At 38.4% G+C, this 25160-nt stretch overlaps 2 protein-coding genes across 3 annotated transcripts in view; both read right to left on the reverse strand.

Annotated features, from left to right (window-relative positions):
• LOC6043584 (protein eva-1) overlaps window positions 1-25160 on the reverse strand; it is a 346252-nt gene that overhangs the window by 147747 nt on the left and 173345 nt on the right. The gene's annotated exons all lie outside the window — the stretch shown is intronic.
• On the reverse strand, window positions 10616-13005 carry LOC119769649. 2 transcript variants are annotated; one of them, XR_005278462.1, is made up of 2 exons: window positions 12769-13005; window positions 10616-10688 (listed from the first exon to the last, which is right to left on the reverse strand). XR_005278462.1 is itself a non-coding variant. In XM_038262924.1 (2 exons), exons 1-2 carry the CDS (start codon window positions 12828-12830, stop codon window positions 11057-11059), a joined length of 393 nt encoding a protein of 130 aa, XP_038118852.1. In that variant the 5' UTR covers window positions 12831-13005; the 3' UTR covers window positions 10757-11056. The 2 variants fall into 2 exon arrangements, 1 of the variants encoding a protein (XP_038118852.1); XM_038262924.1 differs by lacking the exon at window positions 10616-10688 and adding an exon at window positions 10757-11387.

Genomic DNA, 25160 nt, shown 5'->3' on the forward strand with positions numbered 1-25160 from the left:
ATCTTTAAAACATTTTTTTTTAAGTTTATGATTATGGATCATTTAACATCCAAAGGACAAATATTTGTTTAATGAAATTTGTACTATTTTTTCAATAGTGACAATTATTCCACATGGTCTTATTCATAACCTAAAAGATTGCAATAAGTAATTTTAATGAAGAGTATCTGGGCCGCATTTACAAAGCAGATTTAGTGGATATTTAACTTACTAATAACAAGTCATAATAAGGTCCAGCTTGTGATGAAACACTACCTTCGCTTTACTTAGCAATCGAATCCAGAAGGGAAAAGATCAAAAGTTGTGTTGGTCTGAGACGGGATTTGAACCCCGATCTACCGCTTACGAGGCAGAAGCGTAACTACAGGGCTACGTAGCTCTAGCTACGTTATTTGCTAAATCAACAAAGCAAAGTCATATGATTGGAAACCTCAAAATGAATTTGGCAGATTTTATAATGTTCAATAACAGATTATGTTGAATTAACATACTGCAATAAATGCTACATATTTTTTCGTGTAATACGCTTTCAATAGCCCTTTTACATACAGATTTCCTTCCCAACAAAATTACCCCACCCCACTCCCCCAGTTTGGGGTTTGAAACTTTTTCAATTGAGTTGCTGTGCAGTTAATCCACTTTGTCGATAGACGACGCACCGTGAAAATACACACTTCTGGGCGCGAAAAGGCCCACGGAAGCGAAATCTGAACAACATTGGGTCGTAAATTGAGTTACGAATCATGCCTCGTTCCCACCTAACAACCCTCGACCTTCTTCTCCCCCGTAATGCGCACACCTTTCGAAGCCCGATAATTAATTATGAATTTTTTATCCCTTCATCCTTCCGCTGAAATTCTGGCGTCTTAGGGTCTAATGCTGGTTTGAAAGCTTTCCGCAGTTTTATTTTTCAATTTTACTTTGCCCGGGATGTTGTGTTTTTCCACTCTCCCCCGAAATTCTGCGAACGAAGGTGAAGGGAAACGCTGGCATAACCAGGAACATAATAAAAAACTTTTCCTTCTCGGGAACATGAGATCGGCGTTTTTTTTCTGGCAAAAAAAAAAGTTGAATTGAGTTTAGGGGGTTTGTTGGTTTGGTCCCTTTCCACTGGCGTCGTTGTCGTTACAGCCAGTGTTGTAGATGGCACTGTGATGATGTTTTAGTTTGAAAATCGATAAATGATGGGAAGAGTTTTCTTTTTTTTTTTTGCTAGGCTGCGATGTTGCTGTTCGTGTCATAAGTGGACGTTAAATTTAGCACTTCATTCGAGGCATTTGTCTAGGACCCTTGTCATTGTGTTTCCTTATGGAGTAATCTCGGGTGTCAACGACACATAAATTTGTTACATCATTTTTTGTTTCGGTCGACTGTGTTTTTTATGAGCTATCAGTGAGAGAGACACGGGTCCCCCAGAGACCGTTATTATGAAAAAAAAATTTCCACCCAAACCAATGATTGGACATGGTTCCTGGGACCATTCTGCACCTCTGGGCCGAGTTTCAAAATATTTGCCGGCAGAAATTTCGAATACGGTCAGTTTTAGTGTTTTGAGTAGATATTAAGGGGAAATCGCATGTAAAATGCGTAGGAAAAGTTCAAAGCTTCGATGTTTTAACTCCAAAACATTACTGGTCATAGTTTTAAGTTGTTCTTACACGTAGAAGAATGATATAAAACGATTTACAGGACTGACTTAGCCGGATTAAGCCTAAGTTAAGTGGCTAAAGTAATTTACAAGTTTATACATAAATATCTAATAAAAACTCCTATATTAGGCAATTTCAAGTCAAGGAAAGCTAGATTGCACAAAACTAAGGCTACCAACTGTACGGATTTTTTCCTTACCATACGGATTTTCGACTCTCTTCGCGGATTTTTAACGGGACGGAATTTTTGTAGGGATTTTTTAGCATTATACGGATTTGTACGGAATTTTAACAACTTTTTAAACATTGAATTGCATTTTTTTTTATTTGATCAAAGCTTTTGTTAACTAGACATTTTTATTTTTATTTAACTGTGAGTTTGATTTAAAAAGGGAGTTTTCCGGGTTTTCCTCAATTCAAACTTGATTATCAATAAGGATCTAGAGTTTTTAAAGGTCCTATAAACTGTTGTGTTTTACATGTTGTAGGACCTTTTCAATATTTTTTTGGAAGTGTGTTCGTGAAAACACTGAGAACGTTATTATTCGTTAAAGCAAACTTGACATTTCGTAATCTTTTAAACTTTTAACAAAAATTAAGAACATAATGTTTTGATTCAAATCACGGTTTATTTTATGAATACTTTTAAACGTGCAAGTCATAAGCACTCTGATAGCATTTTGTGAAATTTGATAGCTGTAAAAACGACACAGTTTTATATTTTTAATTCTCAAATTAACTTAATTTCATTTATATAAATAATTTCTTGACAGTTTTTGTTATACCATGCTGTCATTTCGGCAAAGTGTACGGATTTTTGCTCAGCAAGAGTTGGTAGCCTTACACAAAACTAACATAAAATGGGGTGACTTTGAGCCAAGGGGTGACTTTGTACCAACTTTACGATTGCATAATAGCTATATAGCTTAACTACAAGCTCGATAGGAATTGTATTGTAAGGTTTAATTTAATTGAATTGTAAGGTTTTATCGTTGCAAATATTGTTCATAGTTTATGTTGCACTCTCCCAACATTTTCAAAAATGCCGTAAAAAGTTAGATATTCACGAAAAACTTAAAAAAATAGATAACGCTTCAGTGTTATTAGCCTTATTGTTTGAACCCGACAAGAGTTTTAGGACACAAACTACAACTACAACTACTTACATACAATTCATACATCGCCCATCGTATGTAAGTATTTGTAAGCCCAATAGTTTACACATATTTGACTATACTATTTTCAAATTTTCATAAGATTTGCCAAGCTTGTTAAAAGAGTAGATGAGTGATTGTGTTTTCACGTGGGGAAAGAATAAGTTTTGTTTTGCTGAATATATTATTAGCAAACGTACTTGCTGATCAATAATATGTTTCAATGAATTGTAACGATAATCAAAATTTATCAACAACACTTCATTCAATTAAAGGATACAATATTTTTTTACGACAAACATGTTTAAAATTCATAACTGGTTGTAAATATTAATCCTATAGGAAGTTGTGACGTAGAACTTTTTCTAATAATAATCATTACACAGAACAACAAAAAAGTATGGGCTAAATGATAGCTGAAGTACTCTCTGGATTTCATTCGTCTGTTTCAAATTTGTAAAAGTTTCAAAACAAAAAAGGACAATTTATTTTGCAATACCACAAATTTGCTACGTTACAAAAGTTGTTGCCCTTATATTTTGATTGTTTTATTTAGATTCAGTATGAATTGATTCAGAAAAATTTGCGCATGATTTTCAAATTTGTCACTTCAAGGTGACTTTAAATCAACAGGCCTTATTTAAATATACTAAATTTGTATATATTAATTAACATAAAATTCAAGTTTATCAAAACAATCTTTAGTCGTTTGTTGGTACAAAGTCACCCCTTGGCTCAAAGTCACCCCATTTTATGTTAGTTTTGTGCAATCTAGCTTTCCTTGACTTGAAATTGCCTAATGTAGGAGTTTTTATCAAATATTTATGTATAAACTTGTAAATTATAGACTTAAGCCACTTAACTTTGGCTTAAATCCGGCTAAGTCAGTCCGGTAAATCGTTTTATATCATTCTTCTACGTGTAAGAACAACTTAAAACTATGACCAGTAATGTTTTGGAGTTAAAACATCGAAGCTTTGAACTTTTCCTACGCATTTTACATGCGATTTCCCCTTAATATCTACTCAAAACACTAAAACTGACCGTATTCGAAATTTCTGCCGGCAAATATTTTGAAACTCGGCCCAGAGGTGCAGAATTTTCCCAGGAACCATGTCCAATCATTGGTTTGGGTGGAAATTTTTTTTTCATAATAACGGTCTCTGGGGGACCCGTGAGAGAATATGTATTAAACAAATGTTTATTTGCCCTATTTCACCTTCAATTTGATTGATTGTAAATAATTATTTCAAAGAAAACAATCTCAATACAAAGGACCATGCGTCTCCAGCGAAAAATACTCATTCCGATGGAGAAGCATGGTACTTTGAGTTTGATTGGTAGACAAAAAATTCGATTGAAAACCCCGATCTAATCCCACCTGGAGTGAGATAGAGCCTTTCTTACTAAAGAATATAACAATGATAGAACTTCTTTCAATTCATAACATCGGTGTTTCTTTCAGCACAAAAGAAAGTGATACGATACAAAAAATCTTATGATGAAAGCAAGGTATTATAAATGATGTGTTTTCCAAATGAAATTGAAAACGCAATTTTCTCCAAAAAAACATTTTTAATCGTACAAATTCTTAATCAAACAAGCGTTTATGATAAACGCGAGCATTGCAAGCTTCCCATGCGCCAGTGACAACGCACACCGCGGTTTTGGTTTGCTAGTTTCGGTACGAGCCCATAAACCGAGGTACAAGTGAACCGCATGTGCCGCATGATGCAGGGAAGCTTGCCATGAAGCTTTTACGAAAGTGAGAGAGTCAGAGATAGCTATTTTTACAACCGCACCACTACACACTCAATCGCAAGTACCTGTAACCGATGGCAGTTCCTTACCCAATCGTTACTGTGACTCTGTTTGTATCGCGTTAAATAGCATGCAGGAATATACTTGAGTTGTTGGGCGGAGCTTCACTACTCCCACTGGCGAGGGCAAACAAAAGCCAAGACACCCTAGCAGTACGCAGCCAGTTCCATACCCACACGATTGCTATCCCACAAGAAGGAGTCTACAAAGGAAACCGACGTTGGTAACTGGTTGGTAGCCGATTGGTAGCAAGGATTGACAGAAGTCTGATTGGCGGCAATACCGTAGATGACTTGTGAAGTCAAGAACCGGGAATCGGTCTATTTGCCCGAAGGACCCGTAACCAGACAGACCGGCCTAGAAGTCTGTCGGACAGCAGGACCCCTCAATGTTTGACCCTTGGTGTCATCCTTGGCCGACGGAGTGCCGTCGGAGCCGGACGTTTCGGACGCTACCGTGATGTCCCTGTGGAACCCAACAACCTCGATGTGTCCACATCCTTGGTGCTCGATTACGGGCAATGTTCCGGCCAACCGTCAACACCGGCCGAAGTCCCAATCCGTCACCATATTGGGAGGAGCACAGGACGTTCGGACGGGTCCACCAGAAGCCGCGCACATCCACCGCTACCGAGTTCCAGGATCGGGAACCGTGATCCGTGTAAGCGACCGGAGGTCGCGTAACCGTCATCCGGAGGAGATTGCTGAAAGGAGGAGAAGCTGAAAGATCGTCGAGCTGCTGGGGCCCCAAGAAACCAGAAGGAACAGGTCAGATAGACAATAAGAAAGTGGGAAAATTGAGGTTAGGAAAGGTGAAGGAAGTTAGTAGGAAGAAGTGGGAGAATAAAAGTGTGCACAAAAGATAATAAAAGTGGTGTTTCGTTTTAGTAGCTCAAGTGTTTTCCTGTATCCGTTAAAGTTAGTGTGGATAAGCGTGCCGACCTTGAGGTATTTTTGTAGAGCCCCTGCATCGAGAAAGGTCTCGACTAACCAGTAGTTACATACCTTAGGTAAAAAGCCATTTGCGTCGCGAGCATTGAAAATTTTGAAAACGATATAGACGATGAAAAGCTTAAAGCCAATCCTGCAAGTATCTTATTGAAAAAATATTCAAACTTTGTTGTAAATTATTATGAAAACAGTAATTTAGGGGAAGGAATGAAAATAGTAATTTAGGGGAGAGAAATTAAAAATTATATCGATAGTTCCCGTAGTTCTGAAGATACTAAAATGTCTGTAGCAAAAATCTGGGTGCAAAAGCGTTGGTTGATGTGTACCGTTAAGGCGATTTTAAGAGCACACGGGAAAAAAATTGATTGTAGCTGGAAGAATGTCCTATGTCACAAAAGTTTTTGCATAAACATTAAAAACGGACAGAGCAAATGAAACCAAAAAGCTACGATATCTTACATTTTGTAGGAAACATCGGTAGACAAGCTACTACAAACGAGTATATCTCGAGCCACAAAATATATGCGCCAGCATTCTCGCGCCAGTATTTGAAGCTCAACTTGACAACTTGTCGACTTTGAAGCAGTGTGATTTTTTGGCGATTTTTTCGATTAAAATTCATGCTGAATTGTCTTATTTACGAAGATGAAAATGATGTCCGGCCATAAAGTAAAACCTATACCTTTCTTTAGTAAGAAAGGCAAAAGATCAAAAAATCATGTTTTAGAATACCTTTAATTGATATTCACCATTTTTGGAAATGTTACGTTACCATCCTAAAAAAATCATAGAAAAATATTGTCAGCTATGAGCGCCCAAGACCTTCAAATCAACAAACAATGTTTTCATTTGATCTAATATTATGTTTGAAGGAAGTATTTTCAACATCATAATTTTAGCTGTTTTTACTATTCCGAAGAGGAATACAACACTCAGAGATGTGAATTACAAGACATACCTAGTATGAAAAAAATAAGAATGTCATTGTTTTGTTTGAGTTTTCTGCTTGCCACATCAAATATCTTGCCATTTTCAAATTGGGCCAATTTCATCCAACTAACACAGGAGTAACAAAACCCGTAATTTTCACTATTGGAAGCTAGTAATCCTGCGAAAAATTTTAATTATTAAAATCTAAGTTCAATAAAGATCAAACACCTGAGGAATACTATGAATGGTCTTTTTTTGCTCCCTCCACAGGTAGAAAACGGAAACATTAAATTTTCTCTATGTATTCTGAATTTTGCCAAGACAAAAATTAAGAGCTTAAGGGGAAATGGGAGGGGTTCCCGTGTTCTGAATGATCTCAAATTTGGAAATGAGGCTTGTGATGGGTCAATCTTTGATTTCAGGTGGTTGCATCTGGATTTGACCACCCTTATGCATACACATATATTATGTTGTTTGATTTACAATAACCATGATCGTTTAAATGTCCCTTATGCATTTTGAACACGATGAGAAAAAGGGCTTGGATGTTTGAAAAACTATATCCCACCAATTTTAATGCCAGCATCATTTCATACTCTTGTTTATGCTCTTACAACCACAATGCAGAGTCGAGTGAATCGTTCCCTCAAAATAAATTGAAGGCTCAATGCTAAACTTGAGAGAACAATGCTACCAACTAACATCATCAAAACAAATGCATTCAATTGTTAATTACAATAGTATATCTCCAATAAGAGTCAAGTTACTATGTAGAAGGTCCCTGATTCGCTTCCCTCAGACAACATTTTTTGTTTTGTTTTATTTTTAACTTTGTTGTGGAAATGAACTCGAAGGAATTATTCTCTCTGGAGTCTCGCTCGATTTGATGGTGCACTCAAGATTCCAAAAAACCTTTTTTTCAGCGATAAAAATATAAACATATCCATTTTTTGTTACGACATTGTAAACATTTTTTGTAACATGTATTTTCAAAAGATTTTTTTTTTAAATCGGCAGTTACTCAAAAGGGTCATTTTGAACAATATTTTTTTTTAAAACTTTATTTTCATAAAATTGTGAAAACCCGTATTGGTTACAAGCAAATCTACATCCTTTTTTGTAAATGTCTTATCTGAAACTTTGTTTGGAACCCTTAACACAAAATGTCCAAAACATTACCATATCAGGCTGTATTTTTTGAATGTTGAAAAATTAGAGGGATTGTACCGCCCACCGTCATGGGATATCAAAAAATGGCCCTCGGATTCGTGATAAGGGACCAAATTTACCCACAAAGTTTCACGCATATCTAAGAGAAGTCGGGACAACTTTTTTTTTATTCCGTGAGAGTTGGCAGAGAATGAATTTTTATTAGGTTTTTTTTTTTAAATTTCTTGCTTCATTGCTTTCGATTTGTAAAAAGAGAACTGGATGGGACGAGATTTGGGAATAATTTCTTTATAGTTCATCATCAACCAGCCCGACAGAAGCATGCTTCCATGGGTAACCGATGGCAGTTCCTGACCCAATCGTTACTGTGGCTCTGTTTGCAACGCGTTAAATAGCATGCAGGAAAATACTTGAGTTACTGGACGGAGCTCCACTACTCCCACTGGCTAGGGCAAACAAAAGCCAAGACACACTAGCAGTACGCAGCCAGTTCCATGCCCCCACAAGAAGGATACTTATAAGGAAACCGACGTTGGTAACTGTTTGGTAGCCGATAGATGACCGTAGATGACTTGCGAAGTCAAGACCCGGGAATCGGTCTATTTGCCCGAAAGATTCGTAACCAGACAGACCGGCCTAGAAGTATGTCGGACAGCAGGTAATTTCCGCCGTAAAACCAAGTGTGTCATATTGTCCTGTGAAAAGCACCCCTCAATGTTCCAATTGTGACCCCGCAATGGTTGTGCAAAAAATCATTGACGAAGTTATGAATTTTTTAATCAATACTGATTTTTTCAAAAAATCGAAATTTTGGTCGCAACTTCATTTTTACATGTAAAATCAAATTTGCAATCAAAAAGCACTTTAGTGAAATTTTGATAAAGTGCACCGTTTTCAAGTTAAATCCATATTTGTCACCTATGAAAATAGTCGCATATTTAGGTGACTTTTATGAAAATAGTCGCAGTTTTTCATTTTTTAACCCTCTAACGCCCATGATTACTCCAGAGCACCACTAATTTTTGTCTTCTAATTAAATTTCTCTGCAACCATGCATTTTTTCAACCTGCTTCAACCTGCGTTAGTTTAAATAGAATGTTAGCTTATAGCCATTAAAATTTCTTCCAATTTCGTCGATCCAGTTACGAGTAATCGCGAAAAACGTATAAAATCTCGATTTTGTTCTGGGCGGGAAGGGGTTAAAATTAGTGCACAAGTTTGCCCACTTTTGAAAAAAATATTTTTGAAAAGCTGAGAAAATTTTCTATATTTTGTATCGTCAGACTTTGTTGATACGACCTTTAGTTGCTGAGATATTGCAATGCAAAGGTTTAAAAACAGGAAAATTGATGTTTTCTAAGTCTCACCCAAACAGCCCACCATTTTTCAATGTCGACATCTCAGCAACTAATAGTCCGATTTTCAATGTTAAAATATGAAACATTTGTGAAATTTTCCGATCTTTTCGAAAACAATACTTTCAAAATTTTCAAATCAAGACTAACATTTTAAAAGGGCGTTATATTGAATGTTGAATGTTAAAAGGGCGATATATTGAATGTTTTTTACCGTGTATCATTTTTTTCCAGTATAGTCCGTATCCATACCTACAACTTTGCCGAAGACACCAAATCGATCAAAAAAATCCTTCAAAAGATACAGATTTTTGAATTTTCATACATCATTTCTGTATGGACAGCTGCCATTTTTTTATTGGAAAATTATATGGACAAAATGAAGATGCAAAATGGCTTCTTTGGGCATACACAGCTAAAAAAGTAGTAATCCAGCTGCGTGTAAAAGGCCTGGGTGTAAAATAAATATTGCATTATTTTATGCAATTTTATGTAATTTTACACCCTGAAATATGTAGCCCGTCACTATGGGAAACCTACTTGACCGAAATGTCAAGCTCATATATGTGTTTATCCTAACAGCTTTTCATCGATCTGATGGCCGAGTGGGCTAAGGCGCCAGTCCTTACTGTTGGTGCTGGGTTTGAATCCCGTCGGTTGCAACTTTTTTTTGTGTTTGCAAAAATTGTACATGCAGTGGTAATATTAAGTGTTTATTTTGACGAAGGTGATGTGCATGCTTTTGCATGCGATTTTACCATCGGATTTTTTGCTGTGTACCGAAGGCACCAAAAAAGTTTCAGACGGATTAAAAACTACAAAAATTAAAATTGAAGAAAAAAGACCGATTTCGTAGAGAATTGCTCAGTGGTGTTTCGCTCAAGTGGTTTCCTGTGTCCGATTAGTCTAGTGTGAATAAGCGTGCCGACCTTGAGGTATTTTTGTAGAGTTCCTGCATTGAGGAAGGTCTCGATCAATCCGTTAGTTACACATGGTGGGATTGGAAAAATGAATTGAAAATCGAAGATTGTTGGAATATTTCGAAAATGAGTAAATTAATCTTTATCATATAAATACGATGGATGGTATGGTATGGATGGTAAAAAAAAGTAAAAAGAGTCCTTCCGAATATAATCATCCCAAGCGGGACTCATTTGTAAATATTTTCCGGATATTCAATAATCCATTTTTTGTAATTTTCTAAACATTGATCAATAATTATGTGTACACCCAAACGGCGGTCGCATGATTGTGATGCATGGCGGCATAGGGACGTGGCGTTACATCGTGCTGCCATCTGGTTTTTTTAAGCGCTAGAGTGGAAAAGTGCTGAGTCATCGTCTAAAAATAGACGGCGTCCTATCTCGCCCAGCAAAATGAATTCGATAAAGTAGTCGGTTTCGATGAGAAAAAGTGGAAAACGTGGTCTAAAAATAGCGACGCCATCCCCCTATGAAAGTATATAAGAATCTGCATGAAAACTGTCCTCATGCATTTTTTGCGATATAGGGGTATGACATTTTTGCCCGTTACCGACAATTATCGACATTACCGACGGCTTTTTGATTGTATTTCACAAAAAAAAACGTTACTTAATCCACCTATAAGGTGAATAGAGCCTTCCTCAAATTATTGTTTGCGTTTCTTCTTGACCCGGTGCTGTGAGGCAAAAAGAAGAACAAAATCAAGTTCATCAACCTGAGCGTCAAAACTTTCGTTCGGTGCGACATCTGCCTGGCAACGGATTTACCGGCGTGGAGCTATGGGCGCACATCATCAAGAATGACCTGATCAAGCTGCTGCCCAACAACGATTCGAAGAAGCCATCGAAAATCGAAGGGCTGGACGAGGACACGCATAGGAATATGAAGGAGTGCAAACCCCACGCCGGTAAATCCGTTGAGGCTCTCGAGACCCTACTGAGCCAGGCGGAAGTCACACACCATTTTGCAGTTATCACATCGAGCGACAGTTTTGACTCCCAGGTTGATGAACTTGGTTTTGTTCTTTTTTTTTCGCCTTACAGGTCAGGAGGATGAGCGGGTTGAAGGTTCTTTTGGGGTGGTTCCGTATCGCATATTTTTACTTCGCCTTGGGTCCTTCAGCGGCTGCTTCTGATGGTTCCACTTCCGGCAGGGCAGCTTTATATTCTTCTCAAAAAGGGCGACGAAGAATGACAGGGGAGGACACAAATAGAGCGTTCCAGGTTGAAATTGACCTCGCCCACAGGTGCTGTAGGGAACATGAGCGGTCGGATGACGGTACAGATATTCACTAGGAGTTGATGCAGCACGGCCTCCTTTTTTATCAGGTTTAGCTGGTCGTATAGAGCAGTATGAAGGCCACTTCTTCGGTTTCCTGCAATTAATTTGTACAAAAAACTTTGAATCTTTCAAATTCACAAACAATTTACTTACTGTTACTACCCATGATGTGGTCATGTAGCATTTCTGGTCGATTTTTGAATTTAAAAAAGCTAGTCAACACTTTTAGTAAGTACCAAGTTAGCGTATCCAATAAAACAACAAATTACCAAACCACAAGCGCCAGTCAACTCAATCGGAATTCTAAAACGGAATTCAATTCGAATCGTTTACAAATTCCGTTTCAAACGCAACAACCGGCACGTACATGGAACCAGTTGCTGCATTTGGAATGGAATTCTTAAACGGTTCTAATTAAATTCCGTTTCAGAATACCGATTGAGTTGACTGGGAAGTCGCGGGTACCGAAACAACCCAAGCAGATCTCCGGAAGCACGTTTGAACCCACGCAGCAAGCCGACCGGCCGCAGCGACCAGCCAGTACCGTTCGTTGCATTCAAGAAACGGAAATCGAGGGACTGCTCCCAGGAGCACCTGTCTTCGGTGCCCGACGGGGAATCGCCGCCGGTTTTCGCCACACCGGCGCCGGTCGTCCTGAAAAACTCGGTGCTGATTCCGATGCTGCTGCGAATGCCAATCGCGGCATGTCTTGGTGTGAGCAATGCCCGTCCGGGGCACCGACAGCACCAACGAGTGCGACACAAACGATACTTGCGCCACCGGCCATAATATGCTGATTCTACGCAAGGACACTTCCCGGTATGACCAGTTCAGGTTGTCGAAACCGGAATAGGAGGAGGAACCCGTGGCATCGAGGAAGAGGATAACGGCGTGGTGCGACGAAGTAATTGTACTATAACGGTGGATCAGCTGATGGAGGAAGAAAAACTGGCCAAGAAGGGAGAGGGCCAAACGGCAACAGCAAAAGCCGCCAGTCAGAGTCTGCAAGCCTATCCGATCCCGCAGATACAGAACCGATGGAGACGCAGGGGAATCAGCAGCAGGCCTAACAGAACCGAATTGTTGAGGCTATGGAATGGCCGGTTGTGATAATTTGCACAAGATAAATTCTTTCGTGAAGCTATAATCAATCAAATCACACTAAACCCCCCTCCCCCCACCACCGCAGCAGCCAACTACATCGTCCTCCTCCTACGGAACAGGGTCCTGGGTGACCAGTCCAGGTCGATGAAAACGCCATCGAGCGCCTGCAAGCGCAAAGCTGAATGATGAAGCTGATAGCGGAAAATCGCGGCCGCGAGGAGATCATCCCGCAGGCCACCTCCTCTGGCGAACGGATGCACTTCCACTGCAGTGGGACCATCTGACGTTCCAGAAGCGCCGGCATCCACTGCAGTTCTCGTTTTGTGCCCGGTTTCGCGCGTAACTTGAAACTAAACTGAAAATATTCTTACGGCTCCGGCCAGTCCTTTTCTCGCGAGGAGAAAACTAGACCGATGCAGTCTCCGGTAATCATCGCCCAACTTTAGCGACCAAACAAATCATTCGCACTCCGACGGGCTTCTAAAACCAGCTGCCCCAGGTCCCGAAAGAAGCCACTTCCCAACACCCGCAATCAAATTCCGGGAGGATACCGGGCAACTCTATTTTTTTGAAGGAACAGAATCTCTCGTGTCGCTGATGTTGACAAACATGGCGGTTTATTTACTGAAAACAATTTGACAGTTACACGCTTAACATAAATTAGAATAGCTCTATTCGTCGATCATCGACTGTCATTTCACAATTGTTTAGTTGGGGAGCGTTCTTTTATTACGTAACGCTAAATTCGAGATTTTTGACCCCCCCTCCCCCTCCACAAGGTCTTTTTTGCTAATTTTTATGAGTGCTCATATGAAAATTTTGCGTTACGTAACATAATTTTTCATCACACCCCCCCCCCTCCCCCAATTTCCGTAACATTTCGTAACAGACGCTGACACCCCCTCTCCCCCTAATAAAAGAACGCTCCCTTGGATCACCCTGTGCATCCGAATTTGAAAACCAAAACAAAAAGCAAGTGAGGTTATGTTACTTTTCTCTAATATTTTTTTAAGTGCTCATAACTTTGGTCTGATAACTTTTTTTTCAATCCACATAGTAGGCCTTCTCATGAGCTTTCGAAAAATATGTAATAAGTAAGGGTTCTATGAAAAAACACCCTTTTTAGCATAATTTTAATTTTATATGGAATAGTTTTTTTTAACATAACTTTTGGAATACTTTATTAAACTCCATTGTTTTTAATAGGGCCTTATGGGACGTTTAGACAGATCTATTAAAACCACTCCGGCTAAAATCGGTTCAGTCAGTGCAGAGATGTTTCAGTGACATTGATTTGGTACACATGTCTACATACAGCCAAACACACAGACATTTGCTCAGCTCGTGATTCTGAGTCGATATGTATACACGAAGGTGGGTCTAGAAGGTCAAATTAAGAAGTTAATTTTTCGAGTGATTTTATAGCCTTTCTTCAGTAAGGTGAGGAAGGTAAAAAGTGTCAAACGAAAAAGTAATCAACCACCGGGGGTTGAGTGTAAACATTTTTAGGAAAAATATAATTTTAAGAAATAATGCCAAGCAATAAACAAATTTAAAACAAATCAAAATCAAATCAAATTTTTCGCTCTACAGCATTGCCTTGGCGTTTTCGATTGCGAGATTCCTACTCGAAACTAGGTGTCCGAAGGCTTGATTGTTGAGGCAATTGCAAACCTCTTTTTACACCTTAGCTTCCATTCACCCCGGGATTCGAACTGACAACCTTTGGATTGTTGGCCCAACTGCCTACAAGCGACACCACCGAGACATGACCCAGGGAGACGACTCCTACACCTGGACTGAGCTAACGATCGAATTATTCTTTTATTTTCTAACTAATAATTCTTCCGATTCCAAACTACCAATTACTTACACAACCTGGATCATGTATTGTGAAAATCAAAAAAAGCGAACAATCCATTTTAACTACCCCCGGGTCTTTTGTGATCTCTGTTGCAAGTTTCTGCTCATTTCTAGGCGTCCGAAGGTTATGTGTGGTGAGTCACCCAAACCTCTTTTACGCAAATGGACCGACGTTTTACTTCCCCATCCGATAGAAGGCAAGAAGGATAAGGCGGAAATCGAACCCGCGCCCCATAGCAACTTAGGGATCGGCAACCGAAGCCGCTAACCACCGCGCCACGAGGCCAATCAATGAAACTCTAAATTACCTAAAATAACTGGCTACTTTGGGCATACCAAAAGCACCAAAAAATTTCAACCGAATAAAAAAAAATCAAAAATTTAAATTTAAAAAAAAATAACGATTTCGTAGAGAATTGCTCATCTCCTCTACTTGGTTTGGTTCAGCAAGCCCTTGAACATTTCTAGCAGACGGAGGGCTCCCTGCATGACAACCGTGTAGAGCTCATCGGCAAGACGGAGCCGGACAAGGGCGGTCGAAAGGCGCAAAATTCTCAGCAAGTTTCGAGCCGATTCGCGTGTCTCGCGGTGCGTACGACGTACGCGTTGACGATGTATTTAGACCAATCCGGCCTGATGACCGGAATTTTGCGCTTGCACAGTGAGATGTGCCGGCGGATCAGCTACATGTCCAGTGTTTTGATTCGTGATAGCGGCTGCTTTTCGTGGTAGCTCGTGATAGTCAGCTTGTAAGTCGTCTCGCCATCCTCGGACTTGTTCAGACAGACGATCTGGTGTGCTTCCAGAAAAGTCTCACTCAGCAGTCCCGGAACCAAGCCCTTGCTGATGGAAAAGCCGTTTTAAAATACAATCCAGAGTCAAGATGGGTGGAGAAGGTATAACCAGCCACTATCGGTCCCACCAAAATACTGCCGTTGTGAAAGATCGTCTCGTAGTGAACCAATCTATCGAAGAAACCACTCGACACGTGTCCACCGTCATCATGGGCTTCATCTCGGTGCAACGGGAAACAATTCCTCGAACCGTGACCAACTTGCCGATGCTCTCCGCCTCTACCTTCCGGATCGAAACCACCTTCGACACGCTTGATGCCTTGAAGTAAATTCAGTAAGGCTTGTCCAGCTCGGTCGGAATCGTGTCCAACGCATCATGCTACTCGTTCGAATTCCGGGTCCGGGACGGACCTCGACGGATTGGTTCACCACCAGACAGTCTTCCGCAACGGCCGTCTCCTGGTGGAGACGATAATCGTGATGGAAATGGCTGCTATAGTGGCTGATTATACCTCCTCCGACCAGCTTGTCTCTGGCTTGTTTTTCAAAATGTCCTTTTTCACCGGCTAGATTCCCGAGGTCCACTTCTGGGTTCCTAGTTTGGGGAGCACTTTAGCAGGGGCTTTCACTTGCCACAAACGATGACGGAACGATCAGACAATCGAAAACAAACATGGGATGAAAACATTTTGTGTTGACGTTTACACGCTTATCTGAAAAATATAGAGCAAAACATTCCATAAGGGAGCGTTCTTTTATTAAGTAACGCAAAATTTGCGATTTTTGACCCCCCCTCCTCTCCCTTCGTAACAGATGAGCGATCCCCCCTACCACCCCTGTAACGCGTAACACAAGGTCTTTTTGCAAATTTGTATGAGTGCTTATATGAAAATTTACTGATATTACTTCAGCAGGGAAACGTTAGCAGGGAAAATTTTAGTTCTCGTATTGGCCACCAGATGGCGTCATTGAAATCTAATTTCCCTGCTCACTTCACATCGTCAGCAGGGAAAAAAATTGTGAAGACAGCAGGGAAAGTGAAATTTCCCTGCTAACGTAAATAGGATTTTTTAAACTATAATTTTTATCGTAAATGCAATCTTTTCAACAATATATTTGCTTTGATGTATTTAAATTAGTTTTTTTTACGTATTTCAATGCCTTCGAATCTGAACAAATATTTTCCCTGCTAACTTATCAGTTACTGAGCCAGAAGAAAATTCATAGTCATGGATCACAAAAATCGGTGTTTTCAAACCAAAATAATAATTTTAGTTTTAATTTACATTCAAACTTTTATACAAAGGTACTCAAATATGTTGGTGTAAAATATTTTCAAATCATTCCTGTTCTTCAAGTGTTCAGCAGTGAATTTTATAATTGGGGCGTGGCTTATTATTGTGATGAGCATTTTACTTGCTAACTTTTTTTTTTTTAGAAATTTAATTGTTTTAAAATAAAATTCTAATACCAAGCGATCAATGGTAAAGCAATATTTGCAAGGAAATCCAAATCTTTAAGAGTTATCCAACCAGAAAAGATGTGATATTGTTATTTCAAACAAAATATTCATTTGAGTTTACATTACAATCGTACTTTTATGAAAAGGTAGTAAAGTGTGCTAGTGTTAAATTAAATAGAGCTATCTACGTACGCATGTATTGCGTGTACGTACACGATGGATTTTTAGGTTAAAATTTGTGGTCGCCAGCAAAAACAAATGGTAAGCTAGTGTGCGTGAGATCGGGCTTAGATAGCTCTATAGATACCTACTCATTTATTTTTTGAATAGTTCTACACTCAAAGTAAAAAGTATCCTTTTTTCAAGTTCACCCGTCGTCACCCTTTAAAAGGGTATCGAAAATGTACTGAATTTGACATACCCTTTTAAAAGGGTGACGCCGGGTGAACTTTAGAAAAGGATAGAAAGTATCCTTTTTGAGGATTGAAAGTACCCTTTTGAGGGATTCTTCTGACTTTGAGTGTACATGACCTTACACTGTATAAAAAAACAAAAAGCTTGGTTACTGTGAAGTTAGCAAGGAAAATGCTCATCACAATAATAAGCCACGCCCCAATGAAAGAATTCACTGCTGAACACTTGAAGAACAGGAATGAATTAAAAAAATATTTTACACTTAAACTATTATTATTTTGGTTTGAAAACGCCGATTTTTGTGATCCATGACTATGAATTTTCTTCTGGCTCAGTAACTGATACGTTAGCAGGGAAAATATTTGTTCAGATTCGAAGGCATTGAAATACGTAAAAAAAACTAATTTAAATACATCAAAGCAAATATATTGTTGAAAATATTGCATTTACGATAAAAATTATAGTTTAAAAATCCTATTTACGTTAGCAGGGAAATTTCACTTTCCCTGCTGCCTTCACAATTTTTTTTTCCCTGCTGACGATGTGAAGTGAGCAGGGAAATTGGATTTCAATGACGCCATCTGGTGGCCAATACGAGAAATAAAATTTTCCCTGCTAACGTTTCCCTGCTCAAGTAACATCAGTGAAAATTTCGCGTTACGTAACATAATTTTTCATCACACCCCCCCTCCCCCAATTTTTGTAACATTTCGTAACAGACACCGACACCCCCTCCTCCCCCCTAACTGCGTTACGCAATAAAAGAACTTTCCCCAATTCCAATCGTTCTGGAATAAACTGTAATAGAGTTATCTAAGCCCGCTCTCACGCACACTAGCACGCCATTTGTTTTGCTGGCCGGTACAAAATTTAACCTCAATCTTTTTCGTGTACGTACACGCAATACATGCGCACGTAGATAACTCTATGATTTTTTGATAAAAGTTTTTTATTGGGTCCATTTACCGGGACCTCGTTAGGATCATAATAACAGTTTTCTTGATATAATGTTGCATTTTAAAGGAATAGTTCTACCTACCCAAAAATTTCTGACTAGAACGCCTATATCGCCACAATCGCAATCCCAAGGAGAAGGATTTGACAAAAAAATCATCGAGTGCGTTACGTAATAGAAAAATGCTCCCTTACTATTCCCCATTTGAGTTTGATTAAAAAGTAGTCTTTTTTGGGGTAGCTGTATTTGTCGATCATCGACTGTCATCGACAATTTTTCAGTTGGATCACCCTGTGCATCCAAATTTAAAAACCAAAACAAAACTAGAAAAAAAAATTGAAAAAAAAAGTGAGGTTACGTTATTCTTCTCAGTTAATTTAAATGTTCATAACTTTGGATAGGTAAGTCCGATCACTTTTTTTTTTGATCCACCTGAAAGGTCTTCTCATATGCTTTCTAAAAATATATAACATGTGAGGGTTTCATGAAAAAACCACCCTTTTTACCATAATTTTAATTTAGTATGAAACAGTTTTTTTATCATAACTTTTTAAATACATGATAACACTGTATGAATTTAAATAGCAAGGTAGGGGACGTTAAGACGGCTCGATTAAAACCTTTCCGGCCAAAATCAGTTGAGTCTGTGACGAGATATTCCAGTGACATTGATTTGGTACACATGTCTACATACAGCCAAACACACAGACATTTGCTCAGCTGGTGATTCTGAGTCGATATGTACAAATGAAGGTAGGTCTAGGAGGTCTATTTAAAAAGTTCATTTTTCGAGTGATTTTATAGCCTTTCCTCAGTAAAGTGAGGAAGGCAAAACCTTAACAGAACGAGGATTGAACCACCAACCTCTTGGTTGTTGATCCGACACGCTACCACCGCGCCATGGACGCTTGATGAAATGTGAGTGAAAGAGCACCAACATATTTTTCTCTTTGAAGTGTTGCTCGGGGTCGGGCCAGCCTTATATGTGTTGGTGAGAACTGCAGATCGCTGAAATGTTTACACGCGGGCAAAAATGATCTACGGGCTTGCTGCAAAAAATGTTATAAATGTGACATTTTCTGCCGCAAATCCACTGTTGCAGATTTTGAGATATATTTTTCCTTTGGGTGTATACCCAAGTAACAAATGATATGCTTAGTATTCTTATTAGTTTTTATTAAAGTTTTAAAAAGTGCAATAAAGTATTACTAAAGCTTTGATTAAAACCTACTTGTTTTATGGTCATGAAACTTAATAATAGTTTCAAGATTTCTTCAAGATAATGTTAAGAATTTTATATTAGGTTTTAATTTGTTTTTATTCCTTACACTTTAAACTATCTTGAAGAGGTTGTTTTGTTGCTAAATGACTTTAACGAAGTCTGCCTTAAATCAGTCCCGTCTTCAAAGAGCATTTTTACAATCCTGTAAGACTTAAACTTTCAGTATCTCTGCAACTTCGTTCTGTGCAGAACGTGAAGCTGTTCCTAAACAATTATTCGTGAATATTCAGTTAGATTATTCATTGTTACGTTCAAGGTGTAATAAAAATGGCTTTTTGTTGTTTCTTATTGTGTTTTAGTTTTGATGAAAAGAATAATATATAATATTTTCCTGAAATAGTTGTTACTGTTGTGTGCCTTGGAATTGGCTCAAAAAAGTGCTTTTAAAGATTTAGTGAATTTTTAATTCACCTGTCCAAACACATCCGACTTTGCCTGCGGTTCTTACATTGTGGGAAATAATTCTATATTAAAAAATAATAATATTAATTTATTTCCGATAAAGTGTGCTTGGTTGATAGTTTTTGGGGAATACTTCTGGAGCGTCATTTGGAAAGGTCGCAAAAGCATTTTGATAGCTGGAACTGTTTTGCAAATTCTGAAACAACAGGTAACTATTTAACAAAACCCGTAGTGTTAAAAGGTAACCGGGAAGCCAGCTTTTGTTTTGTGAAAATGTTACTTTTTGTATCGAAACTTGTAGAATAGTTCCAGCAGTCAAAATGCTTATCCGCCATTTTCCCGTGTTGCTACATGTCTGCAGACTATTGAGATTTAACAAGGACTGGCATAAATACTTAAGGTATACAAAAGGCTATCCATAAAACATTATATTCGTAAATTAGTCTTCGATAAAACCCATTAGATCTAGTTTTGTGTATTGTTACGCCCAATAATTGACAGTTGCGCTCAAGGTGTCATTTGTGCTATTGTTGCAGTTTTTTTTTTGTATTTTTTTGTGAATAACTATTTCAATCAATAATATGGTCTTTTTGTACTGTCTACTTGTGTAAGTGAAGGGAAAAGTGAAAAAACTGCGGTAAATGTTGTGACGATCACTTAACAATAGTGATAATAAGGACCGTGTTTATAAAGCTACACGAATAAAATTGCGTTAGTTGGTTCTTCATTAAGTGATTTTATGTGTGTTCATGCTGTGTGTTTTTTAAATGAATAAATATCGTTAAAAAGCAAAAAACCTTTCTGTTTTTTTATTCAGTTATTTTGAAATTCAATTTCTCCACCAACGAAGGCGATCTACTTGCAGCTGAAAAAGTTGCATGTGCTACGGTCCCGCCATGTGTAATCTTGTAGAAAACCATGATAAAACGTTTTGGTTCTGATTAAAGCCCTTATAAGTCTTTTATAAATCTGATATGTTCTGGCTAGTTTTGAGGCAGAACTGCTCAAGAATGAATAGATTTCAAATATATTTAATCAAGAGCATTTATACTTATCGAATTTTGCCATATTGCTGAAAGAAGCAAAGGACAAAAAAACGCAGCCATATTGAATTTGGAAGCAACAACAAGCAAAAATTATTAGTTTTTGAAAAAATCTCAACATTTTTTCAGGGAATTGAAAGTGCTCACACTAATTTTTCGAGCTATCTTTGAAAATTGGTCGATGATTTTTTTCTGGCATAACTGTTGTGGCTTATTATAAGTATAAACTTCAACAAATATTTCTTAGTTACAATAAATAATATTGCCAAATTATTATCATCTGCCATCAGTCATTGTATTTGCGTGTAAGAAAAAAATATTTTAATCAAGTAAATTTGTATGTCATTCCCTCTGATATACAACCTTTTGGTTTTACTGCAAAACAAAAAAAAAAAATACTTCATGCTCTGATATAGCATTCAAGAATAATTACAGACTTCAAGAAAACCTTTTTCCAAGCCAAGCAGTTTTAATCTTGTTTTGAAGAGCTCTATTATGTATTTATAAAGCACACATTAAAACTGGTAAGTTTTAACATGCTCCTCAAAAATACTCTTGATAACCTCCTAAAATAGTCCATTTTGGATTTAATGTTGATTTAACTGGTATTTAACTCAGCATGTAGAACCATAAAGCATTTCATTTGAATTTTCTTAAGAATTCTACAGAAACTCTTTGAGACTGTTACAAAACTGAAATTGTTACTTGGGTACTGTTCCAAATTTGTGAGATCATTGTAAAACTTTGTTTGATTGGAGTCTTGTTGAAATGGTTTTATTTCAAACATTGGTAGAGCAAAATAAACTAGCAAAAATCTTTGCTCGGATTCTGTCTTGAGCGACATCTGATTTGAACCGTTTTAAATCATCTCACATAAACTGAACGATTTTGCGATAAAATCCCAACGAGACTTAGGCTTCCCACCTGTCTTCTGCTTGTTCAGCCAAAACGATCTCCGGCAAATTGTGTGTTTGCTGTCACTCTTTTGGAGACCGTATGTGCGAGCCAAGTTTACTTCGAAGCCCGTTGAACACGCACCGTCAACCCATGTGGCAGTTCCGTTGGCTGTGGTATCCGATATTGGATACTCGCTGTCTCTGCCGTTGAGAGACTTTGTGTCTCTTTGTTCCGTCGCCGCCGAAACCACAACAACAAAAACAACAAAAACACAACGCTCTATTGGCACAACAAATTGCAATAGATTGCCGTCGGAATTCCCCTCGTGGCAAAACTAATCAAACACTTTGGGGATATCCGCCGCACGCACGACACCCAACTTCCCACCCCACAAAGGACCACGTGCCACTCAACTTGGGGTGTAAGCTCTGTTCTGTTCTGGATGGCAGAAAAGCATTCCCGATGATTACATCTATCTCGACTTTGATCGAAAGCCAAGGTTCGTTGGCTTAGCCCTTACGTGACATTACTTTTGATGTCTTTGACTCCGGTGGCCATGACCACCCAAAAAATGGAATTTCCCAACTTCTTTTCACTTTTCGGCGCCGAGGGGGGGAGAGAGGGGTGGGTGGGTAAGCAGCTGCGTCATTGATAAATCATTGACAACGAATCGAAGAGTATGCTGTAAATTATATGCTCCATTTCACCATTTCCCAAGCCGTTTAGATTTTTTTTTTCGCAAGTGCCAAAAACCGGAGATGAAACTTTTATATCTATCGAGAATCGGGGGGAAACGACGCTGGAAAGACAACGCTGGAAGGACACCCACGGGGGAAAAGAAAGAGTATATTTCAATATAAATTGTTTCGAGTTGCCTCGCCGTGCGAGGACAGCTCGCGAAAAATGCGCGCGAAATGAAAGTTGTGATAAAACTGGGAAATAAAATTCCCATTTTCCAATGATTTTATGCTTTCTTTTCATTCCTGCCAGGACGAAGCCGTAGAAGGCGGACTTTGCCACTCTGCCTCGGCCCGATGGAGGCTCATTTTTCACGGTTTAGTAGCAGCGAACGAACGAACGACAGGCAGTGACATTGTGCTTCTTTTATTTTTTTTTTGTTGGGGAATCCCACGCAAAATGGCTTCGATGTTTATCAGTTGATGTGCTGCCAGTGCTGAACTGATTGATCTAATTGTGTTTTGATTGCAAATTGGTGAGGTATTGAGGGTGATGGATAATGAACCATTCAGGAATAACATTTTAACTTTTTATTGGCTTTTATAATAAAATACAGGAAGATGTTCATATATTCATAAACACACTACGGTCACTACATCACGCCAGACAAAGAAGAGTTCCACTAACTTCCAGTTCTACGTTGGCACTACTTCTTCGGAGGTACATAAAGAAAAGAGCACCGTGCCTCGGGAAATGGCTGTATGCTCTCACCGCCGTGAACGTGAGTCTCCGCCAGGACGATGCCATCACGTTTTCCTTCGAAAGGCAGGCAGGCAGTGAAAGTGAAGATGATTCCATTGTTGTGAAATATGATTGCATAGTCACCAGACATCACGTCGCCCCGTGTATAGTCATATAATCGTGATTTTGCAAATTATGTTAAACGTCATCCAGAGGAGTCCTTCCAACGCTATCAAACTTTACTCCGTTGATGCTGTCCCATAAAAAAAACTGGCTCTCCTCAATCAAGAATGGGGCTTGGATGGGACTGTTTTGAAACAGAATTTGTGTAATTAAGTTCAAACTGCCTGACCAGGACAGACCATCCAGTTCGGTTTCCAAGATTGTGCCAGACTGATACCGACTGCAGTGAGCTTCTACAAACGAACTGATTCCGAGCGATAGGACGTCCTATGACCGAGCTCCATGGTTAATATTCAAGCTCTGGTGGGTTTCAAATCTCTATGCCTCCAAGACCGACAGCAACCCATTATCTGGTGGAATCGTTCGTGTGTGAACGGACGAACAACTCGTTAATAATTTACTGAGAATTGCAAATTGGCAAGCCTTTTGTGTGAATGGTCCACATCTCACACTTTCACAGGAAAGCTTACTTTATGGCGGTGCTTCCAGCGAATTAATGGGCAAAATTAATATGCACCATGAAATTTTATGTTAATATTCTGTTCTAAATTCATGAGATTCGACGATAGAATTTTTCATTAATGCATGTGGTTAGAGTTAGGTTGCACATTCGATAGAAAAATTGATTTCCAAATTTTTGCTATACAAGCAAACAAAAAGATTCGATTGGATTTTGAGTACGCTGCGTTGACGTTTTGCTTTCGCACAAAAAAATGGATCTTACACGAATTTGAATCAATCTTTGCGAGCAAACTGTGTTTTAATGTTCAAATCATCTTATAGAACCCTTGAAGCTTTTTGCTACACCTTTGACTCACTGATCTACAGTTTTTGCAAAATCGGCCACTGCGTCTCGAAAAATAGACTGGTAATCAACCGTTATATGTGGATACAAGCTGTATCGTAATTTCGTTTCATATTGTTATTTAAGTACTGCGGTGACATTAATAATCACTGTGTGTTTTTTACACATTTCCGTCTAAAAGTGAGGGATGATTTGTCTGTGTACACTTACTGAGGTTGCGACTTAGTACTTGTACACAGCCAAATTAGAAGGTTAAAAGACTTGATCACACACGTACGCTTTCTCATATGGCCCTTTCGCTGACTTAGTTTCCGTCCTTTTCAATCTTCTTCTAAGACACTAGTCACCTATCCACTTATCTTCTAATTTTGAGAGTTTAATTTCACCGAAAAATACCGATAAGAGCCCGTTCATACAACAAAAAATCCCAAAAATGGACTACAACTCGCGCGCGATTAATGATACAGCTTGAATAAAAAAAAGTGCATTTTTCGTGTTTTTTTCAGAAATGCGCGTAACAATCATACTACCCGAGCAGACGGAAATAACTTGGGAATAACATTTTTTGTTATTTGATAATTCTAGGAAAAAAACATTATATGTTATTTATAACAAGATTTGTTATTCGTCGTTATGAATATTTTGTTATTGGATTGTTATTGTAATAACAGACAAATAACATTTTTAGTTATTCTTCGAACAAATCTTTGTTATTATTTTTTGTTATTTTAACAACTAATCCGATCATCCCAATAACATTTGGAGATATTCTTCCATAACAAGAAATGTTATTCTAAAGTTGTTTTGGATTTCAACCAATATCAGACCAATAACAATTTTTGTTATGATAACATAAATTGTTATTATACCCTTAGGCAAAAATGGATTTTTCAAGAAGATTCCATAACAATTTCTGTTATTTTAACAGTATTTTTTATTGAAATGGCATGAATTTTGTTATTACTAGAGGGTGACGATTCTCGAGATTTTCAATTTCCCGGGAATCGAGAGTTGAATTTGGCCATTTCCCGGGAATTCCCGGGACCCGGGAGTTTTTTTACTATGCCAATAGTGCTAAAATTTAATAAAATGAAAAGTAATAAATTTGTTTTTGTTTTTTTAATAAATTCAGTTACAATTGATTCATACTAATTCTATGAGACGGTAATTTAAGCAGCCTCATAATTTTAAGGAACTATATGAAACTTTTTGATTTTTTTATGAAATACAAAATCGTTTCCTGA

This window comes from Culex quinquefasciatus, chromosome 3, assembly GCF_015732765.1.
Source record: "Culex quinquefasciatus strain JHB chromosome 3, VPISU_Cqui_1.0_pri_paternal, whole genome shotgun sequence".
NCBI classification, from domain to species: Eukaryota; Metazoa; Arthropoda; class Insecta; order Diptera; family Culicidae; genus Culex; species Culex quinquefasciatus.

Bases quoted from the DNA above. Each gene is read 5' to 3' on its own strand.
- LOC119769649 (XM_038262924.1), bottom strand. From the start codon at position 12,830: ATGATTACCGGAGACTGCATCGGTCTAGTTTTCTCCTCGCGAGAAAAG. The intron at 11,388-12,768 runs GTAAGAATATTT...AATTAATTGCAG, and splicing joins GAAAAGGACTGGCCGGAGCC to GAAACCGAAGAAGTGGCCTT.